General features: G+C 39.4%; 1 protein-coding gene across 2 annotated transcripts in view; it reads right to left on the reverse strand.

Annotated features, from left to right (window-relative positions):
* Positions 1-3,647: 3,647 nt before the first annotated feature.
* The window catches only part of osbpl1a (oxysterol binding protein-like 1A), a 37,868-nt gene continuing 25,194 nt past the window's right edge, over positions 3,648-16,321 (reverse strand). The window contains exons 18-29 of one of the 2 annotated variants that reach the window (XM_030083450.1): positions 15,840-15,915; positions 13,883-14,017; positions 13,670-13,767; positions 12,932-13,114; positions 12,692-12,799; positions 11,708-11,797; positions 10,678-10,804; positions 8,900-9,013; positions 8,636-8,759; positions 7,642-7,732; positions 7,187-7,207; positions 3,648-5,191 (exon numbers count right to left, since the gene is read on the reverse strand). In XM_030083450.1, coding sequence (XP_029939310.1) covers positions 5,089-5,191; positions 7,187-7,207; positions 7,642-7,732; positions 8,636-8,759; positions 8,900-9,013; positions 10,678-10,804; positions 11,708-11,797; positions 12,692-12,799; positions 12,932-13,114; positions 13,670-13,767; positions 13,883-14,017; positions 15,840-15,915 — 1,270 coding nt within the window. In that variant the 3' untranslated portion in view covers positions 3,648-5,088. The remainder of the gene's footprint in view (positions 5,192-7,186; positions 7,208-7,641; positions 7,733-8,635; positions 8,760-8,899; positions 9,014-10,677; positions 10,805-11,707; positions 11,798-12,691; positions 12,800-12,931; positions 13,115-13,669; positions 13,768-13,882; positions 14,018-15,839; positions 15,916-16,321) is intronic. The other variant, XM_030083451.1, reaches the window with a different exon arrangement.

The following is a 16,321-nucleotide window of genomic DNA, read 5'->3' on the forward strand; positions in this document are numbered from 1 at the left end:
GCCCAGCCAAGCTATGAGCGGAAGGAGGAGCACGGCGGCTTCCTCGTCCTTCTTCTAGTGGCGGCGCCACAGTCATTAACTCCCGTCAGGGCCATGCTCAGGAAAGGGGATGGCCAACAGTTTATTATGCATTAGTACCTCTGTGCTGACTTGAGAGAAAAAAACGAGTAATATTCTCAAGATGATAAAAAACAATCTTCGTTATATTTCTAACATGTGGGATGAAATTCAGCTCAAATTTGAAAATCACACCCAGGTTCTTTACATACTGTGCTGGTTTAAAATCTTGTAGTTTTGATGAAAGTTTCTGTCTCTGGCCTTCAGGACCGATAGCTAAAACCTCAGTTTTGTCTTGGTTGAGCTGTAGGAAGTTCACTGAGAATAAGCGTGCAACCATACATTTGTCATAAAGTACACACACAAAAAAAATCACCTGGAATCATTCAGTTCAGTTAATGAGTATTAATTGAAAAATGTCTATTTCTAGGCTCTATATAGAAAACACACATCTAACTAGGGAACGTCTAAACCATACAACATGAACCGTCAGTGTCTGTGTGTCTCCGGAGAAAGCGGGAGGAGCAGGAAGAGGAGGATAAAGGGGATGAGTTGGTTCTCACCCTCTTCTGAGTGTGATGTGTGTACACACGTGCATGTGCGTGGGCATGGTGACTGCAGTCGTGCGCTCTCGGCTATGTGCTGTTTTCAAATTGTGGGTTAGTGCAGCGAGAGAGAGAAAAAGAGAGTTGAGTGATCGGTGATGAGGTATCAATCAACAACAACCACAACAACAACAACAACAACAACAACACACAAACAGAACAAAACTTTGCAGTTTCTGACTGATTTAACAAAACATAAGCATATATGATATTAACACAACTAACTACTGCCCAGACACTGCTAGGTCTTGCTATGACCAGTGAAGCAGTGGCACAACAGCGAATCGCAGTGTGAGAGCGGGGCTTGGCTGTGTTGTGTGGGATATGCAGATCCTCTGATCTGTTGATTCTGGGATGTGCAGGCATCATGTAGAAGCCCTTACTGTAAAACCTTAGTCTAACCCATGCAAGTTCTGTGGTGACCAGGAGAGCTCTGTCCGCATATCCGAGTGGTCTGGAGGGATTAGTTTATAAGATCTGAAATATGAGGGGGGGTGAACGAGTAGTCAGGTAAATTCTACCAGCTTCACATCAAACAAATCACAGCTGCTCTAATTGGTATTCCGTCCACAGAGTTTCAGTTGTCTTCAGCTGATGGCTTTGTAGAGCTGGACACCTCTTGTCTGCAGTGGGGATTCCTTTCTATCATTTGAATAACCTTTATCGCAACTGACATTTCGATACAACGCTTGACCGAACTCGTTCTAATTTTCCTGGGATGGAGATCTGCATAGATGAAAGAAAACAGGTAATACGTGACGTTAATGCAACATCAAGTTGCAGTTCCTGCATCTACTGACCAGATACAAAGAGCTGACACCAATAGACAGTATTGAAATCAAGTTATTTGAGTGTCAATTATGATTGTTCCTTTGTTTTCTTCAGTCCCCTAGATCAGTTAATTTTTCTCAAGGAAAGCTTAGTCTCAAACAATCCTTACAACATGACTAACCTAAGTCATTCTCACAAACGGGAGAAACTGCTCAAACTTGAGCAGAGTGAGGCTTTTTGCCACCTGTGGCACCATTTCACAAACCAGTGAGATAATCCTGTTGCTAATTTTGAAGCTTGTCAAATTGATGATATTTTTTTCTTTTATAATGAGAATGTATCATGACTGTTTTCCTTCTGTGTGTTCCTTTTAAAGCTCTGTCAGGTTGCCGGTAGAAGCGAGCAAACCCAGCATGAAGAGACGCTCACCGAGCCTTAATCACACACAACAGAAATAGCACATTTTTACCTGAAGATATGGAAATTAAGTGAAGGAACACTTTGACAGTCGGGACTGTCTTTGATTACAGTGTTGCATATAATTTAAGGATTAATTAAGGAGTGTACATTTATTCTTTTATCCATTCATAAACAGTGAAGAAAGACCTCAGTCTTCCACTCCTGCAGTGTATCTGAGGTTTTAATTTCTCTTCAACAACGGGCATATGATTTTAAGGTGAAGATAACTTTGTTTGTCTTCTGATTTGATTGATTGATTTCAACTAACCTACTATAATAAATTAGGCTGTGTAGGATAAAGCAAAAAAATTGGGAACCAAAATAAAACTGAAAATGACAAATAGGTAAGAATTTACACAAACACAAACACCTGGTACCTAGATCATCTGCCCTCATGAACAGGAACACACTCTCAACAGTCACGTTGAGGTTTGTCCTTGCTGTAAATTAATCAGAACATTTCATCTTGTTTTTTTTCTTCCCCCATTTGTTACTTTGAAAGAAGACATTGTCATAATACGAGATCTTGGCACGCTGAGAATTTCTTTCTTTTCTGACACTCGTGGTAAGTTACATTGTGATAATTCAAGGATATTACATATATCTTCAAAGTGATGTAAAAAACTCAGAAATGTTTTAATTGGAGAGGAAGGTGAAATCATCTCGCTTAGACGAGGTAACTCCTGGGCAACACTTTGAATAAACTATTGCACTTTGAAGGTGGAGCGAACAAGAGTGATGTTCACTCTAAAAACATCACATCAATCTGATGGAATTCAATAGATTCTATTGAATTTTTACATATTTTCTACTGAATAGAAAATATGTAAACACCAGTTTTTTCCCAGTTCTAGCTGACACTGTGAAGTTTGAAAACTTATGCTTTTTCTGAAACAGTTGATGAATTAGATTGAACTGTTTGTCATTACCAGCTTAAACTCAAATATGCACTGATGTACTGTTCAGTTTTCCAGCATTATGAACTTATATGCTTTGTGAAACATGTATCTTCTTATAACCTTGCAGCTAAGAAAGATATATGCAAGTTTGGGTCATGCACATGTATTTCTGACTTGTTCTATTCACAATATGGGAAGAGTGGCCCTCCTGTCTTGTTTGGAATGTCAGTAAATACATTCAGTTCAATTCAGTTCTCTGAGAGCCACACAGGCTACAAATTAAATCGTTTTTGTGGAGGTGAAGAGGGTGGATCCAGTTAGACTGAAGAATCATTTCCTAACATGGACACCAAATAACTTGGCAAAAAAAAAAGGTTTCATGAGCGATGTTCCTCCTTAGAAAGTTGAAGCTGGGCGGTCTGGCTCCACAGCTGCGCTCCGTCGGAGCCTCCTCTGTCAGGGCTGCACAACCGAGGAGTGGAAGGCTCGGTCGTGAACGATGAAGATTGCAGAGAAGGATTGTTGGAGATCAGTGTGTATGCTAAATACATGCAGTGGAGAGCACCTTCCATCCACAGCCACCTGGGACATTCCTTTTATCCCATTGCTGTTGGGGGAAATAATACAGCAACATGAGGGCATCTTTATTGAGTATTAAGTATTAATCCACTCCACTGATACTACAGCCTTCTGTACATGTTATATGTGACGCCATCGGCGATCGTCTCTTGTTTGGTGCTCCTGAAAGTTTTTAGTAACAGCAGTAAATCAGCATCCTGGAATATGTTTGCCACTTTAGTATAACATGGACAAATACCGTTGAAGCTCACTCAATGTTTTTAAAATTTTATTCAAAGGTAAAAAAAAAAAAGTACGATTGAAGTGAAGCAAACGACTGAACCGTTAGACACGGAAAGAAAAGGGAGCTATTGTTGGGCAAAACAGTTGTTCCTGATTGCAGTTGGATACATACCTTGAAGAAAATTACATACTCTGGAACAATAATTTCATTGTTTGTCAACTAAAATAACTATTACTTTGCAACATTATCAAATCAGCAAGATTGCTTCCAGATAGAATCATCAAAATATTTTCTTTTTTTTTTCTATTTCAATTAAAAAACAAACAAACAAACAGAACATCTTATCAGAGCGACTTCTAACTTGGGTTTAGCTTCATACGTGAACGTCATGCTAAATCATGAGAGTAAAAGGCCGAAGCTGTATTTTACGGCTGAACCAATCACCACCTGCAAGTGGTTTACACAAGGCACAGGAAACACAGTCCTCTCCATTGTTTAGTGTTGCATCTGGTTAGTCTTAACGTCTTGATTTTTCCTGCATCTGTTACCTGGTATCAATGAGTAAAAAGGTTCAACGCACATACTTGTGCAAACAACGCAGAAAGTTCATATTGACGGAATTGATATTAATAGAGAAGAACAGTGCAGCACCAGTACAGTATGACATAATTTCAACTTTAGATGTACCGCTGAACTTTCAAAGAGGGTTAATAAGAAGCCAGTCACTGGTTTAGGTGGCTTGTAGGGAAGTTGGTGAATGCCCAGTTTAATCGTATAGTCACTGTTCGTTTTCACTTAACTCTGATATGAATTCACAGCATGTTGAATAATGAATAGCCTGCACGCTGTTATTTCATTGAAGCTTAAACGAAATACATGGGGTATTTCATATGTTAGAAATTCAGCTGACACACAGTTAAAATGTTCAATAAAATATGACTGGTTCTCACTATGTGTGTCCCTTATATGAGCGTTTTCAAACACTGAGCTCAACAAACAAGACACACAAACAATACAAAAGCACATCTAAAAGTCATCTTATAAAGGTGACACAGAAAGCATAGGTATGAAAGTATTTTTTCATTTCCTTTCTCAGGGCAAACACATGAGTACCTGACATTCCAGGATCTGGATAGTTACTTTAGTGAGGTGGAGTTCACAGAAAATATCAACGACGCAGTGAGACCACTGGCAGTTACACTGGAAGTAAATACACATACAGATATACAATCAATGTGAAAACACATTAAAGTATTTAAAAGAAGACAGATGGGCAACAAAACAATAAACCTCTGAACTGTGGGAAAAGTTCATTATAAACAGAGAAAATTCAAGGCATTTCCAAACAACTTCACCTGTTATACCTGTTGATTGTAGTAGTTGCCTCATTAGAGGTCACACATTTTAAGTACACTTTTTTATTGCTTATAGATTTGACATTGGAAAAAAAAACACCTCATGCTGCCATTTGCAGCACATTTCTATAGATTTTTATTTAGTAAATGTCTGGCAGCTGGTTGTAGCACCTTTCCCAGTATCCACCAGAAAAGAGCCAGTCCTGGGAGCTGGTGTGCGGATTCTGTCCCTGGTGAAACCACCTGAAATGAAAGCCGAACAGTCAGCATCCAGTTAGTGCAGGCAGAGAAATTTAAAAAAGATTGAGAGAGAGGGAAGGTCAGGCATGCACTGTCTAAAGGTTAAGGAAGACTTCTATTGGGTTGGCAATTTGGGTTGATTGCTTGTAGCCAACATTAAAGGTCCTATATTGTAGGGGGCGAAGAGAAGGTATTTTGTTCTTCTTCATTGACTGTTTTTTTCTGACTTTGATTGGAGGGAAATCAAACTGCTCAGTTCACACAAAGATATGAAGAAGCAGCGAGCAAGAGCGTCCGTTAGCAGGCCCTTGGTGAATTCTGGAATATTGTGGTGGAACACTGATACACTGTTCAGACATTATCGTCACCATCGAGGCAAAATGTTACATGATCTCCATCCATCCATCCATCCATCCATCCATTTCACTGATTCAAAAAGAAGTAAGAAGGTTGAACCACTCTTACGGTCAAATCTTCAGTAGATCCCAACTGAGCCCTTAAAGCTCGTGTCCGGAGTTTCCGTTCGTTTCCACTGTATGTATCATTTTTTAACAGAGCTTAAATGTGTCAGTCTGGTTCGATACTTTACTATAATATTAGCATAAAGCAATATAAAAATTTATTTATGAGCTCCGCCTGACCCCCATGTTATCCGAAAAAGCGCCGGTCAGCGTCAGCCAATAGATTTCGAGCTTCCGCCTTGTCGTGCCGTCAATCAAAGTGTGCACGCAGCCAGAGAGCACGGCACTCGCCCAGGCAGAGGTGAGTTAGCTCTGCAGCAGCCGCCGCGCTTACCTCGGATATATCCATGGTCTGCTGAACATCCACCGTAAACAGCTAAACGTGTCAGATGCTGTAGGAGTCGGAGGCTCTCATTTTCACCCGCGTCCACAATCAAAGGGGCGTGGCTTGGTCGCTCATGAAAGCAGAGGGAGGGCGGAACCTCCAGACGTTGGATTAAAAAAGCCTCTCTCTTTCAAAACTCCGGACACGAGCTTTAAGGGGGCTCATGCTAGCAATCATCGGACCCCTGATTAACAGCATTCGAGGATATCAGAAGAGTCACTAGCAACAGCAAAGAAAAGCTGCTTTGCACTGGCAATTTTTTCCACAGGTGCACACCGTACACTGGGCTTTGCTGGTCATGCCAACATCCTTGCTCACTGTAGCAAAAATTAAAAGGTTTATCTGGCTTTCCGCTGGTGTCACATTTAATGTCAAAAAGCATGCTAGAACAAAACAAAATATCAACCAGAAGAAAGAAAAAAACAATAACAAGGTTTTGAATCTATAAAATGAACTAAGTCAAGTCTTTGCGAGCCTTCAGTGTGACCTGTTGATAACCCCCCGCCTCCTCATGAATGATAAGTAGTTCTTATTTTTGAGGACCTGCACTTGTGCTCCGTCATTGACACTTTTATTGTGAGAGTTATGCTAGGATAGCCAGAGGAAGCCACTGACAGGCAGGGCGGGAGGGGCAGCCTGAGGCGGCGGCTCAGCCCTCTGTCTAACCCTTCATGTGGAAACAGCAGCAAGTGGGAAGAGAGACCTGTTGTTTGTGCAGCGATTTCTCAATCGGGAAAAGGGTCAAAGCAGGGAAGGATGTAAAATTCTATTGACATGGTTTTTGTTGCCACAAAAGCATTTTCTCATAAAAAGTTAAGAGTGCAAATTGATGATTGAATTAGTATAAAATATAGGACCTTTAATTTTATGTAACAAGGGAAGGATGGTTTAGAGAGGGAGGAAGCTTCCTTCCTTTAGTGTTTCAGTAATTGTATTTAGCGCCAGTGATTGAGGGGTGACTTGCTGCTGGACGGAAAGGCTTATTAATAGCATCATGTCTTTACAGTGATTCATTATCAGCAAGCCTACATACGTAACAGAAAGCGGATAACAATTACAGCTAAGCTTTACATAGCAGAAAAGTGCTTGCAGACAATAAAGGTCACGGGATTGTGTAAAGTGTTTCAGGTGCTTCATTAAAACGGTTCTAACCTTGGGCCCAGGGGAGGAGTCCTGTGTGCAGCAGCAGAAAGAAACACACAAAAGAAAGCATGGAAGCAAAACAGACCTTCAGCTCAAGCATTTCAGTATGAAATCACAATGGTGATAATTACTGTATGTAGCATTGATTGCAGAAACTACACCTTAAAAACAATGAAAACTGCATCAATTCCCAGGTCAGGGCTGGTTTAAGATTTCATGCATCCCTTTTAATTTTTAAAGGATGCATTCAACATTTATGTGCTTTGTTTATTGTGAACTGTACTACTGTGATTTAATTACTTGAATATAAATCAAATCATTAAAGTGTTTTCTTATTGGATGTTCATACTTGAGAAGTAATGACTGATCACGGTTGAAGGGGGTTGTAAAACCAACACTCTCTGTCCTCATGGATTCTTATTACGTGCATGTCTACACGAAATCCGCTGGATGTGAAACCTTACCTCATCTTCCAGTCCTCATCTGATTTCGAGCGGTTTCTTCGAGCAGCTCTCTGCTTCTCCTCAAGCCTCTTCTTCTCTTCGCTTGCGAGGTCTAAGTGAAGTACGACATGGTTGACTTTCAGATTTCAAAAGGATTTTAAATGCCTCCTTACCAGAGACAGCTGGATATACATAATTTACTGTAAGGTACTGTCAGGCTGGAGGCATAATCTTATGAGATAAGCTAGAGGTATTATACCATCTTCTTAAGAACACTTAAGGAGAATTTCTTTGGAAAGGGAACATAAGTTTACTTGAAACAGCCGATTAGATTCTAGAGATTAAAGCTTTGCGTTATTCTGAATTTAGTTCAGTGACTTCAATGTGAACTCACAGTACAAACTTTGTCCAACAACGCAGCTATCATGCCCTCGTTAAAACTGTGACGGGAATGCCTTGTTTGGTACTCAACTCACATGACGGGGTCTCAATTGCTTTGTGGAAAGTGAATCGCCAATGATTCTTGGGTAATAAAGGAAACTGCAGGAACCACTAAATTAAACAAGAAGTGTTGGTGCAGAAGGAATAATCCTGCAGTGCCATGAGGCGTGTCAGGGACCTGACGGAAGACTGGTTGGATCTGTAAACGCCCCCTTAAAAACATCTAAATAAATTTTGATTTGGAGCAAATTTTAATGTGAAATTTAAACGGAATTAGTTTATTGATTAATCCTGAACTAACTTAGTTGTCTCAATAACAGCAGCCTCAAACAAATGATCACTTTCTAAGATGTACATGAATGGATAACATCCAGCATCTTCCCCTAACTATCCTAATGAGTGAATTACCTATGTGAATATTTATAGGAGTGAAAATTAAAAGCAATGAGTTACTTTCTCAAATTCCTAATTTATTATTTGCAGTAACTTACATAGAAAGAATAGCAACTTTATAGAACAGTAAGTAATAATTGTTATCTATTGCTGTTTTTACTTGCACAACATTGATATTTACCAATGTCACCGTTTTCCATTGCTCGAATGTCTGGCCTCAGTCTGCAGTCAGTCTGGGGAATGACTCCCTCCATCTCCTTACGCAGCTCATTCAGCTGCATGGCAAAGGTTGTGAAGCTGTACATCTATAACATATACATTAAAAAAACAAAAACAAAAAAAAAAAAATTTTTGCTTTTAAAAAGGCATCAACACAAACCTCTTAACACTGCACATTCTTCACTGTTGATAATGACTGATAACGTGTGTGAAGAATCACTGGGACCTGGGCAGAGTTTGCTGGTCTTGGCTTGATCCTCCACAGGAGCTGGCTGCCAGGAATCATCTCCACAGTGTCTGCAGCCGGAGAAGGAAGCTGCAGCTGATCGTCACTGCAGCTCTGCAACCAATTACAGTCATCAGAAACGTTAAGGCAAAAGTGTAGTGAGGCCCGTCCATGCTTCACATGTCCGCGTGGGTGCGCGTTGCGCTTTGGTCCGCGTGACATAAAAATCGTCATGAATTCCTGTCCGCTAGGGTCCGCGCGGACCGATCCGCGGACGTCCGCGCAGCAGCCAGATTTTGAGACCACGTTGCGCATTGCGCGCAGGTCGCGGAAGTGTACGCCTGCGCCGGAGCGCTATAGCAAACAAAACATGACGGTAAAAGTGAAAGTAGATGGCGCTCCAGCCTGATGGCTCCACTTAAAGACACGGAAAGAGTGAAAAACTCGTGGAAAGAGAGAGAGAGACTGTCTGGAGGAGGAGAAGGTCTGCAGACAGAAGTGAAAAACTAATCGCTCCGGTGCCGCCCCCGCGATTCAGAAACAGGAAAAAAAGGCTAAATAAACTTTAATACTTAAAGATAATGTACTGACAATGTATGTGCTTAATTTTCTCTAAATAATCCGTAATAAAGGAGCAGATTAACAGTCTGTAGAACCGGAAAAGCTTGTCGAGGCTGCGTGGATCACCGCGCCTGCATGAGACGCGCACAGCTGAGCTCAAAATGTAGCATGGGAGAAAGCGCGTCCGCATCGGTGGTGCGCGGACCTTCCAAAGCGGACGCGGAAACGCGTACATGTGAAGCATGGACCAGCCTATAAGACATCTTATATTGCAGTAGATTTATATGTTGCTGCATTTGCTTATTTTCAGATATTGTTCATTCAGTTTATTTTCTAGGTTTGCAGTGGTTCTTTATGGAAGCGCATTGTTTTGCATGACCTTGTAACCATGACATCCTCAGCTCGTAATTATGAGAATCTCTCTCCCAGTGGCCATGATGGTGCGATCGCAATGAAATCTGCTATTACTACCTTCTTGGAAATATGGTTGTTTGTTAAAGATGAGGATGGTTTTAGTACGAGCAACTCAACACCGCACGAGCATCTCAAGTCATTTGGACCGTTCAGGCAGAAAGCTGTGCGGTGAAGCTGACGGGACTTCATAATGCACTGAAGTGGAGCTCAGTTGCTTTTTTCTTCTCATATTCTTGCTGAAATACACACAACTGTTATTAATTTCTTGTTCAATTATAACAGATTCTTGTCCCCAGGTACCTCTTTCAAGTGGTTTCGCTGAAGCATTTTTTTTTTAATAATTACACGCTTCAAAAATTAAAATAAACAAATAAATAAAAATCTAATTGTTTTCAGCAAACTCCAACAGGTTTTTGCTCCGCTGTGTTAATTTTTGAGTGGTTTCACTGCAGCATCTTTTCATAATTACCTGCCAATAACATCCAAAATAAACACATATTACTGTACAGGTTTACATACGTTTCTGTTTTTCTTTATCACACAATTATGAGAACCTTTCTCATAGTTGAGAGATCCAGATCTGGTAATTATTAGATGTCATGTTGTAATTACAAGACAGGCTGTGTAATTTTTTTTCTCTCCAGTGAATACAAAGTACTTCCATAGGCTCTTCTATTTCAATTGTCAAACCTATTCTGTTACCACTTCCAGTTTCAACGGCAATGAACACAAATCGTAATTTGTCTCTTTTTTTTAAACATTTCACAGTGGAATCTCATTCTTCAGTGTTTAGTCTTTCCTACCGCTTTGCTGCCTCTCTTCTCTTCTGTTCCTTTTTTGTCATTTTTCTTATGCGCTTCAAAACCAGCCGGATCAACCACGTACAGGCACTCCGTCCACTTGCCATAGAGTGCACAGAGCTTCTTTTTACTGTGAGAAACACACATACGCACGCACACACACACACACACACACACACACACACGCACGCACACATACACACACACGCACACACTCCTGTTATGAATGCTCACAACAGTTGTAAAATAAATTAAAAAGGCATTTTTAGAAATGGGATATTGATAGAAATTTAAGCAAAAATGAAACATTTTCAACTGTAAAGATAAAAAAAGTATTTTTTTTTTATTAGGCAGCAGCAGCACCTGATGCCACGCTGAGGCAATAAACATGGAAGTAATACGTCCATTTCGTCAAGTATTAACATGTCTTGCAGCAGACATTTGTTCTTGTTCCAGTGGTTTTTTCATGTTAGTGCAGACTATTGGCTCCGCTTGTCTTTGATGCCGGACTGAAGCATCTCCTCCTCTTTGTTGTCGCTGTTTGCTGATAGTCCTCATTTCATCTTTTAGCGGTTGACATCAAAGCACATTTCCATGACCAGCTGCCTATCCATACAACGAATTAATAATTCTGAATTGCTAAATGGTAATTGCCATTATGGTTTGATTTTGTCATGGGTTTCTTTGTAGGTTCTGTCGTATAAAACAGCATGTTTAAACAGCTTTAAGCAGCTTATTGAAAAGATGATAAACATGGAAAAAAACAGGGGGCCATTAATTGAATGCCACTGAGAAGATTATTTAGCTTTTTGACAGCAATTATAAAACCCTTTCAAACAGGAATAAAACCCACCCCGCACTGCATTTACAGGACACGATAAAAAAAAAAAAAAAAAAAAGATAACTAATTCTGTATGCAGCTAAATTTGAAATAAGTTTAAGTAGCGCTGCACACCTAATTCCTCCTGGACATTCAGGAGTATAATCATAAATCTTTGTTGTCAAAATCACCTTGCTGAAAATCATGCTGTACCTTTTGTCCAGAATATATCCTTCAACCTTGTGCAGTTCTTTTCCAAAAAGGCCACAGGGTTTGAAATTCAGGCAGCATCTTTCCCCGGTTCTGAGGGAAAAAAGACAAAAACACCCCCCGAAAAACAAACATGTTATTCTTTTCACTTCACTGCTGAGTACAACTTCCTCACTCTCTCGGTCCAGCCTCCTCTACAACTTCTTCTTCCTCTTCTTTTATTTAGCTATATCAGCCTTTCTCTTTATCGAATGGAAAGTATCCACACTTATAATTCAGGATATTATTTGGATGAGTATGAAGGTTTCTGACTGCTTTTCAAAACAAAACCCATACATAATTTCAATGGCTCCAGACTGACAAATATGTGGAAAAGTCATTGACAACAGGCCAATGTAGTCTGAACTTCAGGTTTAGATAAAAACATTGTTAATCTCATATGGGAAGTGCATAAATGGTGAATGTATGTCCTGTTTAACTCTTCAGACTGTTGACAGTCAGCTGAACACAAAGTAAATCATGTTCTAGATCTTTAAGATCAAGTACGAGTACAAAGGCAAAGTGGTTGACACAGGATGTTTATTTATTTATGTTTATAAAGTAGATCATTGCACTCTATCACATTATCTTGGTGTTTTTTCATTTGTAAGATTTCAATTCCAACTTCACTCTTAAAAACAGTTGCTGTTTAATGCACTAAAGTTTAGACGAAAAAAAAAACACCCTTCTGCAGGTTTTTCCCTCTTCATCTGTTATTTAAAATAACTGCTGTACTGTACAAAAAAACCAGACGCTGAAAGATTTTAGTGTTTCAAATATGAATGACATAAAACTCCTTCATAAATAAAACAAACATGAAGAAATGTTCTGTTTCTCTCCTTTTGTTTGACAGACATTGAAATCGGCTTTTTCACCTTTATCATATCTAATATTGGTATAACCTTTTGTTTTTGGCTTGTAACGACAGATTATTGTCTTGATTCTTACCTGTGGTTGACCACCTCCACATTTCCATACTGCTCAATCCAAAGCTGTCCCACAATGATGTTGTGAACACAGCACGTGGGATTGGTCCAGGTATAAGCTTCATTGTGTCTGGAAAAATCAAACAAAACGAAAAGCCAATTAATTAAGGAGTCGTCATATTCTTAAGATCATCACATACACCAGTCAATCGTGGATTTGTTTCTAATAAATCTGTAAAGGCTCTCAGGAAAACGCTCTCACTTAGGCAGCTCCAGTGTGATGATGCCTTTTGGCTCAGCTTCCACACTTTTGCCCCAGAACTTTAGCTTGGGGTAGATGGATCCATGAAACACAAAGTCTTTCTTGAGACCTTCAGCATGGAAGGCGCTGACTGGAGGATGATGGCTGACCTGCTCCGATATGAGCCGGAAACCCAGATCCTCCCTGACATGACGAGAGACCGTGAGAGTGTGAGAATGTTAGAAGATGAACAGATGCACAACCACTGAGCAGATCTATAGCAATAAGCCCAAATATGAGTGTCCATTGGCAAAAACAACCTTCCAATTTTGCCTGAGATATTTTCAGAGTAAACAGTGCAGTGATTATGAAATACAAAAGATGTAGAGCACTTCCCAAAATAACTACAGGAAAATTTAAAGAAGTTACATTTTCCAACAGTATAATTCAAATCAACTATTTCATCTATTTCAAATTTAGGATTCAATGCCTTTTTCAAGTCGATTTCAAGTAAAATAAAAAAGACTGACATTCAAAATCTGATATTCTGAAAAAAAGTATCTATGTATTTTCAGAAGAGGCCATAATTATGACTAGTAAAGCAATGTGTGCAGCTTGCACATTCCTATAATATGAAGGAGGAGCTATAGAGACAAACAAGCACCTGTATTTTCATTTTTATTAATCCTTTTTTTAAAATGCATAATATGTTTTAATTTTCACATCAGAAATAAACGGGATCCGCACAGTCCATCTTACCTGACCAGCTCGTAGGTTTCTCCCAGCAGAGGGTTGAAAGGTTTCCCTGTGCGTTCCCACTGGGACGCCACTGCAGACACTGCAAACGCAGCCACACACTGCCAACACAGCACAAACGCAGGCTCTAATTCTAAAGCGCAAATTACCCTAAGAAAAGCATACATCTAATTAAAACGGCGTCCCAATCGTTCATGGTGTCAGAGGGCCAACTACCTTCATTCGCTCAATAGAGTCCGAGGACTCATTGGCCTGATGGATGAGGTACGTGTGCTCCATGTACTCCGTAAGACGCTGCAGGAAGCTGAGGGGCTCGTTGAAAATTACAGGCATTGTGATTTTGGAGAGCTCCTGAATGACACATGTGAAAGAATAAAAAAAAAATACAACAAAGTTTTACTGCAAAGAAAAAAAAAAACAGTTTTTGCAATCCTCCTGTCTGAAAGACCTGAATAAAGGTGCATTTAATCAAAAACTAGATGTTTTTTTCTTAATATTGATAATACAAACTAATACATTCAAGCATTTTTCAGGCTGTCAACTGGAATAACTATGGTGTTCTGTGTTATTTATTTATATTGAAATGTTAGAGAATAGTAAAAAATAAAAAATAAATAAATAAAAAGGTCTCAGACCTGTTTTACATGCTTTAGATCTAAAATGTGTAAATTTTTCGACTTTGCCTTAGATTATGGGTACAATTAAGTATCTATTATCATCTAATTTTGAAAGTTGCTCCTGTGAACATAGTGATAGTTGAAGATTTGAATGCAGCAAAACAGAATTCAGTTCTTTAATAGGAGCAAATGCATTTCTGTCTTTACTGAATCACTTTTAGCACATTAGAAACTGACTTTATTAAACTGAAACGTAAATTCATTAGGTTTTCCACGCTTCACATGAGGATTATGGAGGTTTGAACAACTTTATCTAGAAGGAAAGCAACAAACAAGTTTACAACATACTGCACAGCTCACCACATTACTCCTATTTTATTCTGGAAAGACAGGGATTAACCAGGCTTCACATATTCAACCATGCAAGCAGAGACAGTACTAGCAGGAATTAGCAGAAGGTTCATATTTCTTCTATGCTGATCTTTTTGTCTTTGATGTCTTATAAAATCTATAATATTACTTAAAATGATTATCCTACTGCACAGAAGTTATTAACAACTACATTCCATAATGCCATCATAACAGAACACATCCTTCTGCAGGTAGAAGGTTTCAAGGTTTTCTAAAAGTAAATTGGGGGGGCCGACAACTCCTCTCATTTCAATCCAGCTCCCAGTTTCCCAATCTATTACCAACCGTCTTTCTTTCTATTTGATAAAACTCAATGCTACAGGTTTAGACTGCTCTCAGACCTTCTTTGCTGGACTGAGTTTTTCTCCCGTTATCACTCTGCTCTCTCTCTCACCTTCTCTCTCTCTCTCTTTGTTCTGTCTCGCTGCCTCTCTCTCACTTTGTTCTCCCTCACCCTCTCGCCTCTCTTTGTTCTCTCTCTCACCCTCTCTCTGTGTTTTCTCATTGTTCTCTTTCCCTTTTGTCACTTTTTCCTCCTCCTGTTCTCTTGCTCCATCTTTTTCTGTTTCTCTTTCGCTCTGTTCTCTCTTTATCTGAGTCTCTCCCTCTCCCTCGCTCTCTCTGAAGGTTTATGATTTTGTGTCCTCTCCCAACAAATCTAAAGGAAGAGGATTTATTCGCTGTGTGGTACATGTGTGTTTGCTTTTCTCCTCTTATCTCTTATCATCTGGTAAAAATGTGAAAAAAAATGCAGTTTTCCTTTTACTGCTGCCAGAGTTTACTCATGTGCAGCTGTTGGGTGCTTCTGCGTATTTCAATTAAAAATAAATTCATGTGAGAGTTATATTATCTCGGTTTTTAGACTGATGTAATGCATTAATTGTTTTTGAATGTGACGTGTCAACGGGCAATATATGGATTTAGTTTAATTATCATTTTAAAGAAAGTTCATGACTGTCAGTGTTTTTCTTTTATTAGCCCAGGAGGAAATTTAAGACATTACTGAGGTCAGAGTTCTCTGCTCACGTGAATTGTCTTCACAATATTTCATAATCTATCTAAAACAAACCAAACAACCAAACACTGAACTGAATGCCACTTTCAAACTAAAGCAATTTAAAACAGCATCTGAACACAGTCCTCACCATGCCAATGCAGTTCCTCAGGATACTCCAAATGCTGAAATCATTTCTTGAGAACATGGGTGCAGGCAAGCTGGTCCTAAAAAACACACAGTGATTTAGGTGTATTTTCATTTAGTATTTACCTTGTGCTCATACTTTGAAATACATAGACTAAAACAAAGTAAACGTACCAAACATTAAATCTCTTTGAGCAGAAACTTGAAATGACTCTGAAAAAGCCTCTGATGTATTTTGAGATCCACAATAAACACTTCAACTCACACAAAGAGCAAAGAAAGCTGCTCAGCAGCCTCGAAACCATTAAGAGCACTTATCCCAACATGGTGAGAGAAAGCTGGCTCAAACTGAAATTTTGGAAACTGCCTGTAAAGCTCAGGAAGAAAGAATATGATAAAAATAAAGGACTTCCTGAATACTAACGTTCGCTCCCCTTACCGCTCTGGTTTCACAAAACAACGTAGTACTATCACAGCATCTTTGTA

This window comes from Salarias fasciatus, chromosome 23 (assembly GCF_902148845.1).
Source record: "Salarias fasciatus chromosome 23, fSalaFa1.1, whole genome shotgun sequence".
Lineage (NCBI taxonomy): Eukaryota > Metazoa > Chordata > Actinopteri > Blenniiformes > Blenniidae > Salarias > Salarias fasciatus.